At 35.5% G+C, this 25660-nt stretch overlaps 1 protein-coding gene across 15 annotated transcripts in view; it reads left to right on the forward strand.

Moving 5' to 3' along the window:
* The window catches only part of PAM (peptidylglycine alpha-amidating monooxygenase), a 258433-nt gene that overhangs the window by 187002 nt on the left and 45771 nt on the right, over positions 1-25660 (forward strand). For all 15 annotated transcript variants that reach the window (XM_031448751.2, XM_031448752.2, XM_031448753.2 and 12 more), the window contains 7 exons: positions 4451-4499; positions 5846-5913; positions 7001-7081; positions 7371-7447; positions 7823-7926; positions 13468-13652; positions 14557-14622. In XM_031448751.2, coding sequence (XP_031304611.2) covers positions 4451-4499; positions 5846-5913; positions 7001-7081; positions 7371-7447; positions 7823-7926; positions 13468-13652; positions 14557-14622 — 630 coding nt within the window. The remainder of the gene's footprint in view (positions 1-4450; positions 4500-5845; positions 5914-7000; positions 7082-7370; positions 7448-7822; positions 7927-13467; positions 13653-14556; positions 14623-25660) is intronic.

A 25660-nucleotide genomic window follows, 5' to 3' on the forward strand; every position in this document is an offset into this window, starting at 1 on the left:
TCCGAACTTTCCACCCAACAAGTGTTACATATTATATATTGGAAATGTACAATATTTATATAGAAGTATAAATCAGGAGAATAGTCCTCACTTCCTGTTCTACCTTTGATTTGGACAAATTCATTTTCCTATGATTTCATTTTAGTTATTTCACTCATTACTGTCTCATCTTTATTTAAGCTGCAAGATTCCATTTCTCTGGTCTTCTGCCCTGTATGAATTTTTCCATCTATTTCTGCCCCTCTCTTCTGTTTACTTTCATTCTAGTCACAGAATCAGTCTTTTCAACTAGCTTTTTCAGCTGGTGTCTGATTTTGATCCTCTGAGTTCATTTTCTGTACATTTCTTAACTGTCTCAGTTCTGATTTCGTTTTTTCATCTTATGTGGTCAAATATTAGCAGAAGCACTGATGTATTTCTTTATGATAATAAGCCTTTAAAGTGCCATCCATTTTAAGAGACAGTTTTCATTTATAGCCTAGTGAATTAAAATGAATTAATTCTTAGGAGGGTTCATATCTTGTGGCTGAAGCACTGTGTTACAACAGAAGGGCAAGCAAAGTCAGAGCACGCTGGAAATCATCCCTAAAATATGCAAGACCAGCTGAAGTTTCTGAGTTCCCCAGCAGTAAGATCAGCGTGGAGGTTATGGAAATAATAATGCATCACCGTGGCAAGGCTCATGTTGGAGTTAAAAGGTCATAATCTTCACACCAAACACTAGGCTGAAATATGCTTCTCTCCAAAGCTGCCACTTGCTATGGGAGTAGCTGTGGATCCAGGAGCCCTCCAGGCCTCCAGACAGCCTTGTTCAAGGGAGTTCAAGTTGCTCCCGCTGGGACTTCTCACCTTGTGTGTATGCAAACGCATGGACTCTTCAGGTCAAACTGTAGAAAGTCAGACTAGAAGAAATCACAACCATTTACAATGATAAAATTTGATTTTTGCAATAATGAATATTTGAAATAGCAGTTGACTCTAACAATGTCTAAAATGTATATAAATATGCTTTATAAGTGTACTCTTCTCTTTATGGTAACTCCTAGAATTTTGTACAACTAAACTATCATTGTTAAAATGTTTATTTATCCACTGCTGAATAACAGAATTTCCTAAAGTCGCACACTTAGTATTATACTGCTGTCACCCCATGGATAAATAATGATGAAAATCTATAAAGTGTTATTCATAATTTAAAGCATAGTATCTACACGCTCATACACACACACACACACACACACATACACACACAGCATAGCTTTTAGAAATGCCCTGTTTCTTGCTGATTCAGTGGATCAGATAGACCAGATAAATTTGATGTAAGCAAATTATTTCATCTGTGGCTCAGAAACTCTATTTAGTGTGGTTTTTAATTGTATCTCTTTACTAATTTTCCTTCTGCATATTTTGATTTCTGAAGCCTTTTGTAAAACAGGCAAGATTTTCACCTTTAATCTTTGTATGTTCACCAGCCCTCTACCCATGTAAGATTTATATTCTCTAAGACAAAACTTAGCCTGTAAAATCCAGTTTTCCCTAAAGTCATTTTGTTAAAATATCAGTTCAGTATATTTTTCTACAGAATGTGTTAAGCCTCTCATATTACTACTTGACTTTCCTTCTAATTTGTTATTACTGTGTGATAGCCTTGACTTTCTTACAGAATATGGCATGTAATTGAGAAACATGTAGAATCAAAAGGAAACCTGGTACTTTATCTTTGCACTGGAGTGGTGAGACTGTGGTTCACTTTTAAAACTCCATAGGGAAACAAACAGACAACAATTATATAGCAATTGATATTATTTAATTTGGGGAAAAAAACTGATATGTGCTTAGAAAATGTCTTCAAATTAAAATTTGGTTTTGACTTATTTTCATTCTTTCCTACTCAATTTAGACAATTCTAATAAAGAACATTATCTAACAGGAAGATCCACTGTTACTGGCAATAGCTTATGTGTTACTATTAGTAACATTCCTGCTACTCTCAATTTGGTGACACATTTCAGCTTTAATGATAAACTTCTTTAATAGTTCCTGAAATGTGTTAACTAATTTATTAATATCTGCCATTTAATTTTTTTAAGTCATGGTAAAGAATATCAGCCAAGTTGGGTATCAAAATGTGATTCACTGGATTCTTTCAATGCAGAGATGTAATGTAAAACCAAGAGACAATTCTCATTGTACACTGACCCTTTTGCTTGGATGGATGTTGTGGGGGTGGCAGAAAACTCTCACCCAGTATTACTAATCAAAATTTTAAAATTACAAAATCCAACCCTCAGTAACCTGTAAGTGCCAGGTAATGTGCTAGATGGACACCTTGTATGATCCTGTCCTCCCCTGCTTAAAATCTTCCACTGGCTTCTTTGCAGACAAAAAATAAAACCCAGACTCTTTGAACAGACTCTTCATGGCCCGAAAGAATCCAGCCTCTTGACCACGCTATCCTCCCTGGACCACAGTAGATAAATCAGTTACCCAGTGTCATATTGTCCTGTTGAATTCACTGTGTGACATTATCATGTTTATGTATTTGATGTTTTCTTTTTCCTTGTCCCTCCTTCCTCTCCACTCCCGTTAAGAGCATAAGCACCATGAGAGCAGGACATTTGAACATTCTCTTTTTCATTGTATCCATTGTGGAGAACAGTGCCTGAAGATATATAGCAATTGCTCAATAAATATTAGCTGAATGAATGGATGATTAACATTTCTCAGAATAATCTTAGAAGACAGATATGATGTTTTTTATACACAGGGGAAATGTTTTCTGAAAACAAGCTAATTTGGTCAATCTCTGGAGTTTAAATTTCATTTGGTACAAATGAATGGTATACTTTCCACCATTCTCTTTTGATCAGTGGAGATATTTAGATAATTCTGGGTGCATTCAATTACTAATCATTTTGAAAGTAGTACAGACAAGGCATGTTTACTAAATCTCATGCAGTGTATTTAGGAAAACTTGTTCTCAAATATAAAAATTTTTAAGTAAATTAAAAAATAATACTCAAGTGTCCTTTTTATATTTAAAAGCATAGGCAAACATTCAGATAAATATGTTATTTATTATTTTTGTTATTATTTTCTCCTCATCTATTTTAAATTCAATTAAAATTTTAAAAACAAAGAACTCACTGAAATTATTATGAAAACAGGATCTCACTGAAATTGATTTAGGACATTGGATAAAGATCCCTTTGTAGAATAACAAAAACAAAAAGCCAGCTGCTTAAATATAAAATGTTTATCATTGACTTGATTTCTGTACTGTTTTTGTTAAGATCAAGCTTAATACTATACAGAGAAATTTCCTGTGTGTTTTATTACCAAAATATTAAATATGACTTGTTATACTTTCAGAATGCATATCTTGTTAGTCAAGTTACCTGTTATTATATATTTTTATATGAAGCTACCTTTGCTTTTCTCATGAGAACTACAGCTAAAAGAAAAAAATTTCCTTAAAAAAATCATTCCACGTTCTGTTATTTATTAGCACACTTCTTTATTTCTAATATAAATATCAATATTGCATACATACATACAGTAGTTCTTTATATTGAAATCAACTCTTAGAATTAAGATATAAAGTTTTATAATGACTTAGAATAAAATGTGAAGTAGAAAGAATTTAACATGTACAGGAATAGAAGGAATGAGTAAGTCTGAGTTACTGTGCATGGGCTGTAAGGTAAAGGATCAGCAAGTTCAACAGAGATAAGAATTGGGATAAGTGATTCAATTGTTTACCTTATTTCTACGTGGGGAAGGCAAAGGGAAAAAAAATGAGAGAGGATTTTAGGAGGTCTCTGAAGTGTCCTTGGCAAAGATGCAGAAATGCTCAGAGGCTTTGCACTGAAGTTAGGGTATAAAAAGAATGAACATCAGGTTCCTGTTTAGAAGGTTGGAATCAGTGAGGCTTAGAAACCAAATAAGGTGATTCCTGTACATAAATCTGAGGCTTTATAGACTTTAAAGATGGTAATACCTTGAAAGGCCAAATGATGGGCTACATCAGTGTCTGAAAAGTAGGAAAGCTAGTTGTTTGGAGCCCCATGGAACAAATCATTCAGTTCCCAGAATTTCTAAGGACGTTTCAGCAATACAGATAATGCATAGAGAGTTGCAACCACTTTCTTCTATGAGCTTATGACTAATATTTAGTATGTCTGCAGGGAAGCAGATAACTGGTCAGTTTGATGCATCAAGGAAAAAACCCACAGACTGCTTAAAGTGATAGTTTGGTTGTTGCTGGGTGACACACTGGAAAATAAATGAGCTCATGAGTATGAAAGCACTCTGTAAACTATAAAATACCATACAAGTGAAATAGATAGGGTTTTTTTTTTATACTGAGTTACGATTAAAATTTGTTAGTTTGAAATCCGTTTTTCACATTTCGATATTCAATATGTGTATTTTGTGTGTGTGTTTTCAGATAATCACAAGGACTGTTCTGGTGTTTCCTTACACCTCACACGCCTGCCGTAAGTACTTCCAGTTATCCTAGCTGGGTGACAACTTTAAGATCTTCAAGAGCTTAAAAGTGGGAAATCCACTATGTTAGTTACCTACTGCTGTATAACAAGTTATTGAAACTTAGTGGTTTAAAACAGCAAATATTTATGGTCTCAGTTTCATGTGGCTCGGGAGTCTGGGCACAGCTTAGCTGGATGCTGGGGTTGGCAGACTCACACAAAGGCTGCAATCAAAGTTGGCCAGCGGTTCAGCCATCTGGGGTCTCAACTGAAGAGGTTTCACTTCCAAGATCACTCCATGGCTATAGACGGTATTCATTTCCTTGCTGGCTGTGGGCTGGAGGGCCTCCTCATTTCTTCCCCATGTGGGCTCCAAACAGGACAGCTCACATGGCAGCTGGCCTCCATCACAGCCAGCAAGGGAGAAAGCAAGAGAGGGTGTGCAAGACGGAAGCCAGCGTCATTTTGTAACCTCATCTCAGAAGTTACTGAATATAATATATAAGTCTGATAGAGGAAGAAAATAGTTGCCACAAATCTTCATACTCTGACTCCAACAGAGAAAACAAATGAAGTCACTGTTGCCATATTCTATTTGTTAGAAATAACAAATTACTAGATCCGGTTACCAGGTCCAGTCTACAGTCAAGGGAAGAGGCTTAGACAAGGGCATGATTGTCAGAGCTGGGAGTCACTGTGGGCTGTGTAGGTCAGGGTTGTCCAGAGAAACTGAGCCAATAGAATGTATGAGAGGCAAAGAGAAAGAGAAATTGAGATTTACTTTAAGGAATTGGCTCACATGATTGTCGGGGCTGGCAAGTCTGAAATCTTCAAGGCAGGCTGGCAGGCAGGAAATTCTGACAGGAGCCAATTTATTGCAATCTTGGGTCCAAAGGCAGTCTGGAGGCAGAATTCCTTCCTCCTCCCGGGACCTCAGCCTTTTCTCTTAAGAGACCCACCCATGTTGTGTCCCATAATCTGCTTTACTAAAAGTCAGTGATTTAAATATTAATTACATCTAAAAAATACCTTTACAGCAACATCTGGACTAGTGCTTGACCAAACAGCTGGACACTATAGCCTAGCCAAGTTGACATACACAATTAACCATCACAGGAGCCATTTAGAGACTGCCTTCCACGTATTCTATGCCATGAAAATGTGTATTCAGCTGTTTGCCCAAGAAAATAACTTATTCTTAAGAAAAAATATACGTTCTACCTCTCTTTCCATATTATTTTAATTTTCACATGAGTCATATTTTATGGACCAACATATTGAGGTTTATCTTACTTTTCCAAGGCAATAGTTTTGACTTTCCAAATCGTTAAGATAAATGTCACTATTTTCTGCAGACAGCCTTTAATTGCTGGCATGTACCTTATGATGTCTGTTGACACTGTTATACCAGCAGGAGAGAAAGGTGAGTAATGATCTTTTAGAATTTATCATGACCTCATTACCTAACCTTTAAGAAAGGATTTACAGTATATGTTTTATAAACTTTTGAAATGACCAATATTTTTGAGTCCCTGAAAAACAAACCAGTTCTTTATCCTCGGATTTGAAATAGATAGTTGTATTATTCTAAGCCAATATTATTAATTATTTTCCATTTTTTATTGAAATGTTAAGAATTGAGGCCTGGGGGTAGGTAGAGGGTTATATAAATTAAAGAATAAATCTTGAACATTTTACAAATTAATCATCCATTCTTTAGATGCCCAAAGCAAACTTCATATCATACTGTGGCATAAACTACTGCGGAGAATATCAGTTCAGAATCAAACGCTAGCAAATCCAATACTGGCTCGTTTTTGAACTTGGATTTGCTGGGCTTATTTCTCCTTTTGTCAAATGGGGATGATAATAGCTGATTCCTCCTAAACTTACAAAGAGCTATTAGAATAAGTATAACATTATTTATCAGTGTATCTTATCCTCTGATGAAAAGTGTCATGTTAAATATTAGTCATTTGTTTTTGCTGGGAATCTTTTAAAATTAATGACAAGTATGGTCTCATTACTTTTCGTTCCCTTATTTTAAAAGACATGTTTATTGAATAGCTACTATATATTAGACTGTAAAGAAGAAAAAGCATTTATGTTTCCTTCTCAAAAGGAACTGATAATCTGGTTATCTTAGATGTTTGCAATCAGTTTTTCAAAAATCCTTCTGTTATAAAAACCAATGTTTAAGCTTTTTCAACTGCAGAAATTTCTTTATAAAGGTATCAAATTAAGCCTGTGTTTTCACTGACAGGGTATGTTGACTTGGCCTAGTCATTTTGTTTATGAGTGAAATAAAATGTGAGATCAAGGGGTTCTTAACTCAGTGAAGTAGCTGGCGCATAAGTCTTAATGTCTGCTGAGTATGTGGGTGCGTGTTTACCCCATAAGAAAACCCCTGAGCCTCTCTACTGGTGAGTATTCTATGTGTGCTTTCAGATAAGGATAATGATTTTTTTCCAGTTGAGTAGTGACTTTTTTTGTGTTTTCATTTGTAACAGTGGTGAATTCTGACATTTCATGCCATTATAAAAAATACCCAATGCATGTGTTTGCCTACAGAGTTCACACTCATCATTTAGGTAAGAACTTTAAACTACATGTTAAGTTACAAATATTTAGCATTGTGCTTGCTAATGTTACAAACGTAAAATGTAAATTATATTTGACCTTAAATCTGTTTCAGTGAATGAGATTTTATGCTGTATCTTGAAATTCTGTATGTTTTTTCATCACATTGTTTTTATTAGAATAACTAGCATTTGGGGTCCTGAAAATATTCAAATTTTATCTTGAAATAAGAGAAAATCATGTCCTTTATTTTTCTAATACCTTATTACATTATATAATTATAATTTGTGTTCACTACAGGTAAGGTAGTGAGTGGATACAGAGTAAGAAATGGACAATGGACACTGATTGGACGCCAGAGCCCCCAGCTGCCACAGGTGTGTAGAATCTAGCACAATTTTGAGAGAAAAAATATTAATCAGCAGATAAGTAATTTTTAAAACCTTCATAGAGCTCTTGTGAATTTCTCTAGAATCTAAACATCTCTAAGTCTACCTTTACTGTATGTCTTAGCTGTGTGTAATCTCCTTTTTCCCAACTTCCAACTTGGTTTCCTTATCAGTTCTCTTAATATTTCTAAACATGGTAGTGAAGTGTGTGTGTGTGTGTGTGTGTGTGTGTGTGTGTATCTGTGTCTGTGTCTCTATGTTCATCGTCTCTACTCGGGGTGCTCTAAGACTCTCATTATTAAAGCATGGGGCTCTGGTTTTATTGATAATTTTAATGAATCATTGTATTTGTCTTCTTGGAAGGCTTTCTACCCAGTGGAACATCCAGTAGATGTTAGTTTTGGTGACATACTGGCAGCAAGATGTGTATTCACTGGTGAAGGAAGGACAGAAGCCACACACATTGGGTATGATTTTGCAAATCCCATTATTTAAAAAGATTTTATTAGGACAAGGTGTGATTATAGGTAACAGTTATCTTCATGAATGAATTGCACATTTTTCCCAATTATGAACAATTACAACAAATTATAGCATTTTATCATTTTGGAACTGATTGATTTGCATAAACTCCAGAACATGTGTTTATTTTTTCTTGCTTCCTTTCTTCCTGTTTATTCAAAACCTTCAGTATCACACCTCTACATATTATAGTTGCCACAGGAGTGTATATTACTTCCTATACATCTTAATGAAGAAGCATGTAATTATTATATATTTTTTTCTCGTGTCCTTTTTCTCTGTGTTCAAATTCAGGCAAGTATATAGGTTTTGCATTTAGGTAGTGCCCATTAATTACTCTGAACCATGACTTTTCCTACCTGTTAAAACTTTCATGTATTCATTGTTTTCTAGATGAGAAACCAAATGAGAATAATACTATGCAATTCTTTTTCAATGAGAGAATGTCAGACTTAATTTTCAAAATACCGAGCCTCTTTGAAATAAGTCTGTTTTATAACACTACAATTTTCAAGGCACTGTGAACTCTTTCAGAAGAAAGGTTTGCCTAAATTAAAAATGAAAGATAAAGTGTCTTACCATGTCTTTTTGTTAGAAAAGAACCAAGGAGTCTCCTTTCCAAGTTAAACTAGGTTATAAAATATTTACCAGTGCCACCTAGAAGATGGAGCTTTAAACCATTTATCTTTTGATCAAAGAGAAGTTACAGAAAGTAGGCATCTGAAAATCTGCATTAGTTGCACAGATGATTCTTATGATGACAACACTAGCTGTTGGTTGTCAGGGGAATCAGAAAAGGTACTGATGCAGGTAAAAGAAAAAAAAATCATTCAAGATTGTGAAAGAGGATCCTTTTCAGCACATTCTATGTATTAGTTTACAAGTTCAAGGGTAGAATACATAGAATTCTCTTGCTTAGAGGTCCCTTTACAATTTGTGAGGGATTGTAACTGGCCAGATTCTATCCTTTGAGTATCCTCTGTGAGACAATACCAGCCATAGAAATTAATGACTTGTTATAGTACCAGGATAGGAGGCCAAGGTGATCTCTGGAGGCCTCTTTCAATTTCATGGGTCTAGAATAATTCTAGTCTTTTTTAAAATGAGCATTTTGCTTTAAAATAATACCCTAAAATGACTGTAACAATCTGTATTTTTGTAAATCTCATGTGAGCTAAAGGAAATACCATTTTGGAATAGAAATGAAATAGAAAGAAATGATAGGAAATTAAATGATTGGGTGAGTCCATATTCTGAATAGTTAATTTATACTAAGGAAGCAATTTTCTCCAATATAATGATACACTGAGACAGTTTTGAATACATTTTAAATATGAATAAAATCCTCATAATAATGCAAAGCATTCCTATAGCACTTAATTCGCTTTTTAGTTTTAGAAAGGTCATAGCAACAATGCATCTGTTTTGTAAAATAACAATGTCACATCCATTGGGTACTATAGAATCACAGTTGAGAATGTAACCAGTAAAAAGAAAAAAACTAATATTTTTATGATGTCTGTTCAATTAAAGGATGCTCTGTAAATCTTTTCTCTCTTCTCCGTTTCCACCTTACCCCCAACCCACATACACAAACATGTATTCCCACAGGCACAGATTTGAACCCTGAGTATGAAGTGGACTTAGATACAAATCCCACTTATCCAAAGGTTATCTGGGGCCAGAAGATGCCCCTTCCATGCACTGCAAGAATTATGGGCTTCAAGTTTTTAACCTTCTTATTCTGCAGCCACCTGGAAACTAGGTTTTACAGGAAAATTTTTCCATCAGTGGCCTAGTAGGAAGATTCTGAGTTGAGTGATTCTTCTACCCAATCCTAGCTTTTCTCTGTATTAAGCTAGAAATTTTAGTACTAGAGAAAACTTAGCTTAGGTAGGAAAATCATATTTAACTAACAAAAAACTTAACTTAAAAAATTAGGGACTGATTTTCCCATACCAGGAATTTACCTCAAAATATAACCATTAAAAAACAGATAGATTTAAGACAAGATATATTAATAAATGTACTTAAAGGTAGCATTTTTAGTCCAGGTGTATTTCTTTTTAAATAACAAATATGAGTAATATATCTTAGACAAAGTTGGACCAATGTATATATTGACAATATAGTACTAATTAATCTACAAATAAGCAATATTTTATGCCTGACTACATTACATATTTTATATTCAGCATGACACTTCTCCAAATTCATTTCAGATGTTTAGTCAAGTTTAAACAACAACAAAAAGAATTTAATTAAGTCAGCCAATCAAGCTAATTAAGCCAGCTAATTTGCCTAAAAGTGTATATGCTAAAATTCAGAATTAGTTCTTGAGAATTGATTGATAATACTTACCTATTTGGTCAATTTTATTGGTCATATTTTTCATTTAGAACTAGTTATTTCATGTACATATGGGAATGGTCTAAAAAGTATTCATAGTTACCAAACACAACACTTTAATCAGCATTTAAAGTGTATTATATGCAAAGATAAGGTTATATGATCAGTTACTCCTTAATGTGTAAGTTTTAAAGCACCATGAAACCTCTTAAGAAACAATTCAAAGTTTTGTAAAATAACTTCTTGAAAGTTTTCATATTTCTTTCCCAAATTAGCCTTGCCTATCATTGGTTATTTTCAAGCCTAGCATTTACTGAGTGTAAGGGGCAGGGACTAGGGGCGAGGGCATCACCAAGGTGGAGAATCACCGTCTGAAACATAGTCATCTTGTGCCACAATATTGGGGTCTTTTAAATGTTACATTTCAGAATACTTACGCTTTCTTAAATGTTTATTACATATATTTATAATATAAAATGATATATTTTGTATAAAAACCCTGATAGACCATAAATAGATAGATAGAGAGATGAAAGATAAACAGATATAAATATTTCTCACAAGTACCGTACATCGTTTGAGTTTGTAAAATTGACCTGACTCAGCAGTATGATATATTAGGGGTAATAGGTTATGCTGTAATATGTCGTAAACATTTATTAAGATAGATTATTCATTCTTCCTCATTCAACATATATTTACTGAGGGCATTATCATATTCAGACTCACCACACTTTGTCAGATTTAAAGCTAGCTCGTATAAGAGTAGGAGTTATCACTCAAGCTCTTTGTTATGCATGAAGATGAAAGAAATGCACCACTGTGATTTGGGGATATAGGTGATGCCAGCAGTCATCATTTGGGGAGTCACACTGGTGTTAGGGAATGTTTAAAGGGCCATTCAGTGGAGCCAGGACAGGAGTATGAACACAGTCTCTGTCCATACTTTCTCATGTTAATAATTATTAGATTGACAGAGTTGAGTTGCTTATGTTGTTCTTATGTATGGAAAATAAGGGTGAATATGTCAGAATTCTCCCTTAGGAACACAGAAAGCAGTTTGGTTTAAAGTCAGGGTTTGGTTTTTTTTGGGTTTTTTTTTTTGAGTGAAAGAAAAATGGATGTGGAATAAGACAGGTAAGCTGTGTTTTTGACATGAAGGGTAATTTGAATCCTAACATGTTTAGGATATGATAGTTTCTCTGTCAGATCGGAGCTCAGAGTTACCTTGACTACAAGTTCAATTATAGATGGAAAGGAATGAAGTATGACTCTTTTCTTTTTCTTCAGCTCTTTAATGACATTTTCTTTGTGGTAGCAAAGATTTTTAAGTTATTTGATGAGCTCAGTATTGTACCATAGAATCGGTACCTTAAATGACCTGTATTGGTGAGCTGATCAGGCTGCCTCACAAAATCACATGTGCTTACAGATGAGCATGGATATGACGTTCCCAACCAGATAAAACATAGAGGATCTAGCCATAGATTACTTGCAAGTTTCACTTATAATTCTATAAATTTATTTAACTTTTTCCTTTCATTTATTTGGAAAGCTTCCAGTTTGCTTTCCTTTCTGCACAATGAGTCAAGATTTTCTAAGCCGGGGGGGCCACATCTTAAATTCCTTTTCCCTCATTCCTCTCGCTTGATCTATACCTTTTGCTTCATTTTGTGTCGGGGAGGGTGAATAATATGGTGGGAGGCTCTGGCTTATTACTTTGGCTCCACCCATTCCTTTCATAGCACATCATTTTCTGACCAAATCCCTGGCTGCTAAAATGTAATTCTTGGTTCTTGGCAATGGTGTTTTGACCCATTAGTAGTGAACAGGTGTTTGTTTGGGGTTGCTCTTTCACTCCTTGCTTGTATTTCATGGGAGAGGCAGTTACACTGACATAGGTATCAGATTCGGGGAGTGAAAAGCCAAATTATTTTAAAAGCATAAGCAGAGATCCTGTGGTAGGGGCTCATTCCTCTGACCCCCCCGAGGCTCTGCATTTTCAGAGCTTAGAGAAACTACATCCCTGTTTGGAAAAGATTTTTTTTTCTTCCCTTGCTGATGTCATTACTGTTGCTATGGAGAGGAAGTGAGTGCTGCATGATATTGCTGGAAAAAACCAACACTGACGTATTTCTGTACAGCAAGTAGTCCACTTCATAGCTTGTTTTTTTTATTAGTAGACGCTTGCTAAAAATTGTCAGAATATCAAAAAGGAAATGTTCCTTTGTCCAAACTACCTTGCTGTAAAAATTTTGTGAAGGTGTACCTAAATATTTCCTTCCTAATAATAGTGACTAGAATAAAATATAGTGTAACCCATGTGAATTGAGGAAGAAGAAAACATGTTTTATGAACTATTAGACATAATTTGTATTGTTTGGAATTTTTTTCTTGGAAATGACCATCCTACTCCTTTAAAATCTATTTTTAACATTGCTTCATTCCTCTGCACAGCACTGCCGCACTCAGGTCTGAGCCCTTAGAAGAGATTAGGCCTGATGTCATTTTGTAACGTCCCTGAGGCATTCTCTCTCCCTGCTGTAGAAGCCAGGGTGCCAAGTCAGATATCAGAGATGCATACAGTATCAACACATGATTCTTGATTTATCTCACCCTGAGGAACAAAGCAGTTACCAAAAACAAGATCCCAGACTCTCAGGGTTAATGGAAAAAGCCATTTTTATAAACTTGTAAATAATATATATGATACTTCTGTTGAACTATTCTGAATTTTACCATTATTTAGTAAATAAGATTTTCCCGTGAGAAAAGCACTTTGCCCAATCCATGAGTTTTAGCAACTGGAAGAAGGACTAAAGAATAAACGAATTTAGAAGAGGAAAGTACCTGGCTGCAACTGAAATGCCACTTCCACCTGCAGTATTTGGTGATATCCGTGGAGTGACTGCAGATGGCTACTCCGTTATTAAGTGAAAATATGCCTTTGACCACGTACTTCTGATGTTGAAAACTCACGGGTTTTAATGAAAGCTGTAAAATAAAGGCACAGTATTTCCACCTTTGACTCCATTGTTGACAGATTTACTGGTTGCATTTTTTCTTGCGTTGAGAATATGTTTTATGTGAATGGTTGATTTGTCATGTCTACGGGTTCCCTTTTTTTGCCCCTGCAGTGGCACATCTAGTGATGAGATGTGCAACTTGTACATTATGTATTACATGGAAGCCAAGCATGCAGTTTCTTTCATGACCTGTACGCAGAATGTAGCTCCGGATATGTTCAGAACCATACCACCAGAGGCTAATATTCCAATTCCTGTGAAGTCTGACATGGTCATGATGCATGGACATCACAAAGGTGAAACTAGTGTTTAATTTAAAGTAACATATGATTTTGTATTTCGTATTTTTATGTGTCTCACTTGACTCTATGATTAATATTTAAAATCCTCCTCCTCCTGTCAATCACATGTGTACACATAATCTGATTCCCTCTTTTCCCTCTGTTATATTTTATCTCCCCTCCAGACATGCCCCCATCAGAACAGTTAAAGTGAACTCTCAAGGAGTGATGAAACAGATTCGTTTTGGGATCAATTCCATAAATGTACATCTTTCTTCATTCAATTCATGTTTTCTAGTTTCCTCATTTCATTCCTCCTATAACCAGTAATGAATTATGCAGTTTATGAATTTATACACCATGCTGTAAAGAGTGAACAGTTTGCCAATGAAAATGGCTATCATCTCCAACCATACCCTAAATTAGCTGTTTAATGGGCCTCTTCAAGCAAAGAAAGAACCGTTCTTGATTTATGAGGCATTGCTAGTCTTAGCCTTTTTGGTCTCATCATCAGAATTGTTCTTTAACTTACTGTTGTTCATCTGCAGAATGATCATATTGATTGTCATTTTTTTACTTTAAAATTGCAAAACCCACACACTATTTTATTGGATGAAGCATGCTAAGACCTTATTGAGTTTTGCAAGTTCAACCTTAAAATGCCAGAACAATTTCTTATTTCTTTCTGTTGGAAACTTTATTAAGATTCTAATGTATTTATAAAATATACCTTTAAAGGTTCTAAAAATATCCTAAAAATATTACTGAATTCAATGTAAAAAACAAATGCAAGCAGTTTTATTAATGCATCTGTAAAGTTCTGTATCTTGTATATATTACTGAGAGGGTATTTGATCTAGTTTTTAAAGTATGTGATATATACTGCCAATTTAACCTCATCTTTTTTGATCTTTTACAGAAATGGAGAATAAAGATAAGGCTTCTTTACTACAGCAGCCAAAACGAGAAGAAGTATTGGAACAAGGTATGTATGCTTACTTCTGTAACTAAGCCTATAAAAGTATTCATTCTCCAAATAGGCAGCCAGATTTTAAAGTTAGTGAGATATTTTAGGTCTGTCTTTATCTGCCGTCTACCCTATATATTGCTGATTTTCGGTAATGCTTATTAATACATGAGAAAATGGTCAACTGTTGCACTTTGGTTTTGAAAGTAAAATTAATTAGTGTAATTTAGTCCCATTAGATTTTTCTGTCTTTGTTTTATTTAGTATTGTAACTTTTATATATAGTGCAAGTGTAAATATAATCATTAGAAACAATCAGTGAGCTACTTTTGAAGTCTTATGACCTTTACCATTTAAATTCTTGTACATTTTGTATGGTGTGTTTATTAACTATATTTGACGTTCAAAGGAAAAGGAAATTAAGAAACCACATTTTGCCTCTCTTTTAAGTCATTCTTCTCTGCCTTCAGTTAAGGTAGGAGGGATTATCTTCTTGCACATTTGTAGTTTTGTATTAAGTTGCCATCTGGTAAGTTAGGAAAGCTGCTTTCTCCCTCTTTTCTATTTATTTGAGGTGGTAACACTTGCTGTTGTGTGTCATATACTGCATGTGCTGGCAAGGAAAATTTATTCTCCTAAATCTGGCTTTCTTGCCAGTTTGGAAGATGGTACTTTGTGTTAGGTGTTGAAGTACGTTATCAAGTTGTTTTTGGCCTAGGTATATGTCAAAACATTAGTTTAATGTTAATGCAAACACACTTCTAATGACAGCATGAAGTGTACAGGAAATAGACAGGATTTTTCTATTAGTAACTTACAGAAATTTGTGACTCTTTGGATATTGTAAACCACTATTGGATTTATTCAAAATGTGTTCTATTAGATCTAGGTCTAAGTTTTACTTTTGCACTAATAGTATTTGCAAAATTAAAACCTGAGACTTTTTAAAGGAAAAAAATGCTCTCTGAAAGGGGAGTAGGGTAAACAGTAAAACAAAAGTTTTGAAATTGTGTAGAATATATTCCATAACATCTCATTCTAACCAAATGGCTTAAAAAAAAAAAAAACTTAGCTCAAAGTTGTGTTTCTATTTTTGTGTTAAGTAAAAAAAAGGGAGATGATTTTGTAATAGTTAATGCTAAATGGTTCATACTAAACTATTGAATATGACTTAAAGTAGCTAAATTTATCAATCCTGGGTATATATTTGTAAGAAAGTCAGTAACTGGAGCCTAAATATAGTAGTTTTCAGTGTTTACTATCATTGTCCTGAAATTTGACCCATCTTAAAATGAATTATTTTAACATTGCGCACACTGTTTGAACTGCATGTCTTGGAAATAATTTGAGTCATTTTAAAATACATTTCCAAATACCAAAGCATGTGATACAGTGTGGAATGAGACCACAATTTAGTAGATGCAGCTTGTAAAATGCTGTTTCTATGGAAACTGAGGCTGGACTGTGTTTCCCTTTTGAAGTTATTTGAGTTGATCAAGGAAGACATTGAAACCCTTGAAAGATTAGAAACTCAGAGGTTTTATTAGCAGAGGTACCTTAAATGTTAGGTTTAATCTATTCTTCCCAAATAGTAGAATTTTAGGAGGTGTCATATATGCCTAAAAACAAATCCTTTAATACACTTTCATATATTGCCATTCCTTTACCCTTTTGTGCTTGATCAAGTACACGTATAGTATTAAGAAGTTTAAATATCCCCTTGTATATTTATATTGGGCTGTATTCCCAGCATAGCCTTAATGGTTTCAGAGAAAAATTCTATGGATGTGTAAGAAATTATTTTACTGTAGTTACCATTTTATTATGCTTATGAATAAAAATGTTGCAAAGTGATTTAACTTGGGAAGGAAAAAAAACATTAGCCTGACTCGATTTTCATACTGTGGAAGACAGGCTATGGCGTTCATATGTTGAAATTAGTGAGTCTATCAGAATGTCACCTCCCAGATTATGTGAAGACAAATACCTCACCAAATGCCATTTCAATGGCCGGTGTGGCCTCTCTGTTATTCTTCTGGTCTTTGGGGATCACCAGCCTAGAATTTAAAGAGAAGTAAAGAAATATACCAAGTGCATATTTGTATACATAGTTCATTTGATTCGCTAATGAGATCAATCTATCTCCTTGCAGTACCCAGGGCAAATCTACTTATTACTGAGTATCCCATTCTTCTCAGAGATGTTTGTTTGCACAAAACATCTGTTTGTATTCGTTCCCTGGGGTGTTAAATTGACCAAGTAGCTAATAGGAGGGCTCTAATTATTCAAATAAATTACGCCACGTATGCTGATTTTTAAAGTAAGCCCTCACACTTAACCCTTTGCCTTATTTTGTTGTTCTAGCCAAAATAATTATGTTCAATTAACTCCCCCTGGTTGTATTGATTCTTTTAATATTTTAAATCCTCAATAAATAAAAACTCTGAATTATATCATTTGTGCTAGCCACAAGCTAACAGACAGCATCCATGGTGGTCTCACAGAGGGCATCGAACCCCCATTGGAAATAGAACAGTTGAGGGACAGGAAAGAAAAGACCCCCAAAAGTCAGAGGACAGGTTTCCAAAGGCAAACTCAGTACCATCAGTAGAGTAGTTCTACCTGGGTAATACAAACAATGTTGTTTTACTTCCTGTCGTAATACATTGGAAAACGGACAGGAAGGTAAAGGTCATGATACATAATAAGTGCTGTGTTGGAAAGAAGGAATGACCTTTACTGAGGCAGTGAAAAAAGAGAGAGAAATACTCATAGGCCATAGGCTGGAAAAAGAAATGTAGCTGTGTCCCAAAGAGACAGGAAGTAGTCGGTACCTTCCACGTGGAGAGAAAAAAATCAAAGCAAAAAAATCTAATACTCTGTTTCCCCAGGAGAAATGTGAGCATTTTATTTTCTTTGAAATTCTCATCACTAAAATTGCTAGCTATTAATTGTTACCAGAATATTCATCTTGATTGGAAATAACTAGTTTGAAAGAAACATGAGTTGTGTAAATCCATGTAGAGTTGCCCAGTCTGTGCTTACTCACCAGCACACTGACCTCCTCTAGCATCTGTGTCTGCATTTGCTCCCTCTCGAACAAAATATGGCTGAAGGGAAATGTATCTCAGACTCTATCGCAAAAGGTCTAATTATGGAAACACCAGAAGAACCTCATTATGTGGACATCTTTACCTACCAAGTCGTCTTGGATCTTGCAACAATTGAAGACATTTTAATGAGGCTTTAATTAAATTTGCAGAGAATTTTTTTAAAGAATACGTATTTGACTGATTTTAAAAATTATATTCATTATGGAAGATATGGAAATTATAGAAAAGTATGAAGTAAATAAAAAATCACCCATAACCCCCAGAAATATGGCTATATGCTTGCACCCTGCATGTGAAATGTATATTACACATCTATGGGTAAATTATTTAAACAATATTCAGATCAAAATATATGCACAGTTTTGTATCCTCTTTTTTTTAACACTGTCTTGAATAGTTCCTTCAACTATAAAAATTATTGGCAAGCATGATTTTTAATGGCTGCATAATCTGTGTGTATTCCTGCCCACAGTGCTTTGAAAATAGCCTATTTGTCTATAGGTGAGCTTATGTGAGTGAGTTGATTATGTCAGCCTCCATGCAGAAAAACACTAATGGATATTCAAAACAATCTGAAATGTCATCATGCTTTGAAAACATTGTAAGTGAAGAATTACCTCTGTATGTAATAAGTACAATAAGCTAAACAATAAAACCCAATTAGACAGTGATTCTGGGTGGAGGAAATGAATCCTAGGAGACTACACAGAGTGAGAAAGCTGTTGAGGTTTTCCAGAGCCGACACACACAAACGTATCCTTTATGTACCTGTTATGGTTGGCACTTTTAGGAAACTCATACATGTTTTTTAAGTTCTCTTTATTTCTTATGCATTATAATTTTTTTATATATGCTCACTGTACCAGAGGTACAGCCTGAACTTTCTATCAACATTGTTTAGGCAGGGAATATGGGCTGAAACTAAGAGGCTTGCCAGCTGCAAGCACAAATCTATACAACTACATTTAGGAGTTATGAATTTGAGTGTTTCTCTCCTTTAAAATTCAAGGTATAGATACAGTATTGAAATTTATGTCAGTTGTGTTGGAAACATTTGATGTCTTTAATAAAAAAAAAAAAGCTGCAAGACAGAATTGAAAGTCAGTTCTACAATACCAGTATGTCCTTGTTATTGTGCATTATGCTCCAGACAGCATTTCTTTTGCTGCAGAAGGGCCTATAACATGTTTTATTCAGTTTGCTCCAAACTCTTTTCATTGTAGTCTTTATGCCCTCCTATAATCCATCTTTCTACTCAAAGGTCAGCATGAGCTCCTGTATTCCCAAGGCAGGTAGAATATGACAAAAATACAATTTGTAGAGGGAAAACACTCCATGGCCTCAGATAGTTAAAGGTCTTCAGACACCTTCTGTGAAACAGAATAATTTCATGGTGGTTTTATGCTAACAAAAGTGAATTACCATTGGCATGTTTTATCAAAGAAGCAGAATCAAGGGAACAAGATTGCAAGTTAAAAAGACAATACTCTACTGTAAAAGCTTATTAAAGTAACAGTTGGTGAACCGTTTCTGAGAGGAGTGAAACACAGGCTGGGCTTAGTAGTTAAAACGTATATTCCTGTGTTTTGTTCTAGATAGGACACTCCCTTCATCCCCTAATAAAATCCATATGATTTCAGTAGCATCTTCTTAGCAATTCCAACCATTCTCCATGCCACTTTGCTGTTTAAAGAAGATACAAGTCTTGTTTGTATTTCCATTCACTAAAATCTTACCAGTTTATTATGATTTATGAGCAGCTCACAAGTCTTTATTTATTGAACTCATCTATCAAATGCAATTCTAAATACCCTCCATGGCTCTGGGAGCCGAGTGGATGCTGTTTTAAATTGGTTTCCTAATAACAGAATAGTCAGTTGTGAATGGTCATTTATCACATGGTTTGGCTTTCCAATATAGATCAGTGTGTATGGTAGTTACAGAAGTCATCATCTCGTAACTTCTCCTTTTTTTATACGTTTGCCTTGTTTTCTTTAAAAACACAAAGAGTTGAAAGACTCATTTCTGGTTATTGCTCAATCAGATGAGTTCTATAGGAGGAAAAAATGATAAAGTTCAACTTCATTTGTGATGCTTGAACTGGTCTTATGATCATGTGTTTTATTTCTCTAAAGCTAGTAAAATAAATGTTGTGGGTTAATAATAAGTAAACCATCAATAAGACAAATCAACTTTAATCAGAAGGGAAAGTCAGCTATGACTGAGTTATACACCAAAATATGAAAATCTAAAGAGAAGTGCTTTTATTTTTTCATTCCTCATATCCCTCTTACAATCAGTTGTTGTTGCATGGTTATAATCTTGGCATATTTTGTCAGTGGTTAAACTGCTAATGAATATCCTATTTACTCTTTATGTACCATAGAAATCACAGAGCAATAAGCAGTAACAAGAGCTGCTTGTTTTAGGTAATGAAGTACTAGTGATTTGTGTGGGAAATGGAAATTTCTATTCTAAAAGATTACCAAGAGGTTCTTGATTATTTTAAAAATAAAAATGCCTGCCACAATTAGGAGTTTATGCTGTCTAAAAGCAGGGGTGCTTAATTTTTTAATCCAATAATCAAATCATTTTATTACCAAAAAAAAAAAAAAAAAAAAAAGAACCCACATGGGGCAGTATTTCAAAGTATGTTTCCATCTTGTTTAGTTTGATCTCACCATATTCCAGAAAGTGAACCAGAGAAATTTCCATGCTGGTGGGAGGGAATAGTGAGTGATCCCCATTAAATAGAAAAATGTCCATTGAGCCATGAAGTAGTTGATGCAGGCACACATCTAACAGACTTGTGGTTTAGTTGGTAGTGTTTTAGATCCTCCTGTATTATGCTGTATTCCTTTTCCTGACACATTAGCTGCTATGATACTTGTGTTTTCCAAATACCAAACCCACTCAGCCAGATTACTTAAAGACCTAGAGCATTTCTGCATTTCTTAAGATAAAAATCAAATTTTAAGTGAGGAAAAGAAAGAAATGGAACTCACTGCAGCCTAAAGTCATCAAGGAAGTATGTTTATCTTTACTAATGCAGAAGCAAGGAGTGACATTTTTAACACATTATTCATTCCAGAATCATTTGTTGAGTATCTGCTGTGATCGGAACAGTGTTAATCACTGGAAAAGTGACAATGATTAAGAAGTGAGAGAGGTTATTTTTATATAAAATCACATTTATACCTTTCCATTTGTCCCATACCAAATAATTTACAAGTACCAGAAAAAAAAAAGCATTTTTAGAACACCTTAGAGGAATCCGTCAAACATGTAAGGTGTATTACCAGTAGTAAGTGAAAACTACTGAGAGAACTGCAAACTCTTCTACTTTTTCAAACCAAAGAAAACCCGTCACTGTTCTTTAGGTCAGCTTTGTGCGAATCACTATATGTATTGACTAATTTATCAGCATCTTATGTCATAATAAAAAGAAGACAAGACAGGATAGGACAAAAAGAAGCTTGTTCAGTTAAAGGATGAACGCAGCACCTGAGCTCAGAAGACTGTTACTTTAAAAAGAAAAAAAAAATTAATATAGTAAGATTGACAGGTCTGAGGTGAATTCACAGAAAAGAGCTTATTGGCTGGTACAGAAAAGGGAAGAGAACCTGGATCCAGTGTAGTGACACTTAGTCAGGGTGTCTCATTTGAACCCCAATTCAGCTTCCTACCCGCTGTGCACCTTAGTGCTGTGCCATTAGGTTTCCTCACCTAAAATGAGGACAGAAAGTATTTCATAGAGATTAAATGTGTCTCATTGTATAAAGCACTCAGTAAAGTGACTTAGTCATGCCAAGCTCTCAAAAAAAGATTAGCTGCTATTACTGGTATCATCATCTGTAGTTTATAAAGTACTTCTTTAAATGTTATCTCTGTCAAGAATAAATAGGGTAATGATACATCCCAGGTTTTTCAGGACTGTACCAGCTTATGCCTGGTATAAATATTAACAACACCCTCTTTCTTTCTCAAATGGGTTCCAGTCTGGAAATTAAATATCGGCCCCCTTAGCAGCAGGACCCAGAACAGAACTAGAGGATACCACCCAGGAACACATAGGTTGACAGAGCTGGGGAAGAGGACATAACTGAGGAGCATGTAGGAGGGGCAGGTTACCTTCAATCCCAAGTCCGTTGCACAAAGGCAGAGGAGCTTTAGTACTATTCCAGACAGGTTTTTCCCATCGAAGGCAAGGATGAGGGTCTGTTCTGAGGAAGGAGGGTAGGAGTCTTCCAGCACGACCATCCCAGGCTGATAGGAATCTCAGGTGGGCACTGGTGGGAGGGAGGGAAAGGGTGATGCTGACAAATCATTATCGTCAAATGAATTGACTTTGTGATTGACTAGTGAGGGGAGAATGAGTCTAGTTTCTGGATTGATTGACCCAAAACATGGTTTCATCACCGAGAGAGATACTATAAAAAAGATAAAGTATGGGGAGCAGATTAAGAGCTCTGTTTTAGACATGTTGCATTCAAAATTCCGTTCAAATAGACATTCAATTCAAGTGGAAATTTCCAGACGGCAGTTTTATATACCACTAGGTTCTCCGTACTAGGAAAGCTTCAGATTTCAGGGTCATTTGTCTGGAAGTAGCAGCTTATGCTTTGTGAGTGGCTGAGATCACTTAGTAGGAAGAGGCCTTAGTCAGGGAAAATGAAAGTATGCCAGAGACAGACCTCAGAAAACACCAACATTTCCATATGCTGGGCAGAATAAGAGGAAGCAAGGACGACAAGTGAAGATCTGACAAGAACAATGTCGTAAGAAGAGAGTTTCTGAAGGGACTTTAAAAGTGCTACATGCCACCAGTCGGTCAAGATGAAGAGTCTGCTGGCTTTGGCAACTAGGAGCTCTTGAGCAACTCATGCAGAAGCCGTGCAGGAGTGAAGCAGGGAGTGGAAACAGATGCCTTCGATTCAGGAAGAGGCTGTGAGGAAGGATGAAGCAGCAGCACGTAACCCTGCACTGTCCAGTGGGGTAGACACTAACCACATGTGGCTGTTTAAATTTGAATATAAATGAATTAAAAGTAAGCAAACTTAAAAATTAAGTTTCTCAGTCACACTAGCCACTACGAGTACTCAGCAGCCCCGCGTGTCTAGGGGCTATCATGTTGGATAGAACCGGTATGCAGACTATTTCCATTATCACAGAAATGTAGATGGCACTGGAACTTGTTAAAGGAAGAGGGGAAGTGGAAAAGCTTGAAAGACATTGTGTCAAAGGAGAGTCTCTTCTCGCTTCTGTGGCCACCCAGGATAAGCTTGAAGGGAGTGTGTTTATAGCCTGAGTCAAATCTTTGGAAGAGTTGTATTAGAGTAGGAAGAAAAAGCAGATAGGAAAGGCTCTAGGCGGCTCAAGGAGGGCTGGCCTCTGGAACGTTGGAGTAGGCATAGTTCCTTCTCCAAAAACAGACTCAGAAGAAGTTAAAGAAAGTGCAGGTACCACCTCCTTTGGCAAAGCCTGGAAGCAAATCACAATGGTAGCCACAGTGACCTGTTGAGAAAATAGAGGACTGCAAATTTAAAGGTGGCTTTTTTCCATTGTGAAAATCCCAGTACATAAAATAGGAACTGATTTTTTTGATTTTAGGTAAACAGTAGATCAAAGCAGATGCATGTTGCAACTTGAGTTTATATTAGTAGTAGTAGTAATTATAATGGCTACAATTTAGTGATACCTGCTTAGTGGTATATGCTGGACTGGGCATTTTATGTTAACTATCTTCTTTGAATCCAGGAAATAGTTCTTGAGGGTAGCTGTCTGTTATCTATTTTAAAAGGTTAAGTAACTTGCTTAAGGGCACAAAGTAGCTATTAAGTGTCAGGGGTTGGATTTGAAAGCTAGTGTGAAATACGGACCGGATTTGGGGTAGTAACAATACAGGGAAGGAGCAGAGTGCAGTAGGTACACACAGCAGTGACACCTGATTTGATTGTCAAGGAAGGCTTCTTGGATGTGACACCTAAGTAACTTCTGAAGGTTGAGGAACAAGTTGATAACTGAGGAGAGAATGACCCGGGAAGAAGAAACAGCATCTTCTTAGAGTTGACATTCAAGGAACTGAAAGTCCAATATGGCTATAGTATAAACTGAAAAGAAAGAACGCTGAGAGACGAAACTGGGGTAGAGACCACGCAACTTCTGTTTATACTCTACTCCATACTCCATCCGTTGCACTCAAGGTTAGATAGATTTCCTAAGTCAAGATCTCAGTATGACTAAGAGAAATGGTTAACGTTTCAGGATTTCATAACATTCAATACACCAGAAGAGGGGGAAAGAAAACAAAAAAACCCTCTGGTTTGTGTGTAAGGATGTAAGAGACAGCCACCTAGTGGTCTCCCGCGTGTGCTCTCTGTGAGCGCACTGCTGCTCTGAAGCCGTGTTCTCACCAGGCCAGGGCCGTCTGTGTGCAGGCAAGCCTATTACATTGCTAGGCTTTTGTTTTCCTAACCCAGTGATAATTGTAAGTGGTCATTTCAGAGGAACCAAGTGCTCTGCATGTATCACATCTTTTTGATTTTTACTGACAAACCTGAGTATGCGTAGTTCTAAGCCTGTGTTCCTCTATCGATATTAGCCTAATGTCATGGATTCAAGTTTTAGAGTTGTGTTCTTTAGCTGTCCCTGAAATCATCTGGTTTTTATTTTCTATATGAAATGTTTCCTTGCACAGCAGCTTTATGCTATTTATATTTAGTATATGGACAGGAGAGATTCGCAGCCATAGGTTAATTTCTCTTCTGTGAGGCAGAATGCCACTGTGGCCTTCTGGAATGGGTTGCACTGTAATTTGCTTTGTTCATTTTACTGATATTGGCCCTAATACTTGGTAATTATTTTCTGATTGAAGATTTTACCTGGGATGAGCTGCTTTCATGGGCAAGAATTGAAAACCTACTTTGAATCATTAAACCAAGATTATTGGTAAATTTGACAGATCTCTTAGCATCGTTTCGGAAAGACTTCATATCCCTTTGTACCAATATTCTAATAACATGTTCTTCAGTGGAATGTGTCCTGGCTAAGCCAGGCATTATTTTTATTTCCTCATGGTCATAAAAAGATTTTATAAATGTTATCTGATCGTGCTATAAATGTAATTAAAACTTAAGCAATAGGACTCCATAGTCATAAGTAATTTCGTTAGCAGCACTTAGAGTGAGGAAAAGGAAGAGCTGTGGGTCACCTCTGGGTTTGAGTTAGGAAAGCAGATCTGTGTTTTCATTGAGAACACATATATGTTTCCCATTCACACATTTGATGTAAATGGATTGGAAGCATAGATGGGAATGATGAGGGTTAGAATACTTCATGAACCTTCCATAGTCGTATTTTATATGTCATAACATTTTATAAATAATTTGTTTTCATAGAGTTATATTATCATATCCAGGTTTACTTCTGAGTACGGGAAGACATGAAATACATTTTAGTGATGAATCATTTCAGGGATACTAGTTTGTTAAAACCTTGTCTTTTGCTTGAAACGTATTTATTTATTTATTTATTTTTCAATTTGCTTTTTGGGGGGAGGAGGTCATTAGGTTTACTTATTTGTTTATTTTTTCAGAGGGGGTACTGGGGATTGAACCCAGGACCTTGTGTATGCTAAGCATGCACTCTGCCACTTGAGCTATTCCCTCCCCTGAAACGTATTTAAAAGTATTCTTTTCTCATAAAATTGTATTTCTGGAATTTGTCCATTTCTTCTTTAAAATGGATAACTAGAGCTACTTATAGTAGCACATGTAACAAAATAATAATAATAATAATACAGCTTTGGTTTTCCAGTTGCCAAGTAGATGTTAGGTTTTTTGTGTTTTGTAGCACCTGCTCAAAAAAATACATTTAATGTTTTGTGGATTACACTTTAATAGGCTTTTAAAGACAACTTCAAAGGGTTTGTCTATAAAGATAAC

The sequence above is a fragment of the Camelus dromedarius genome, chromosome 3 (assembly GCF_036321535.1).
Source record: "Camelus dromedarius isolate mCamDro1 chromosome 3, mCamDro1.pat, whole genome shotgun sequence".
In the NCBI taxonomy this organism is placed as follows: Eukaryota; Metazoa; Chordata; class Mammalia; order Artiodactyla; family Camelidae; genus Camelus; species Camelus dromedarius.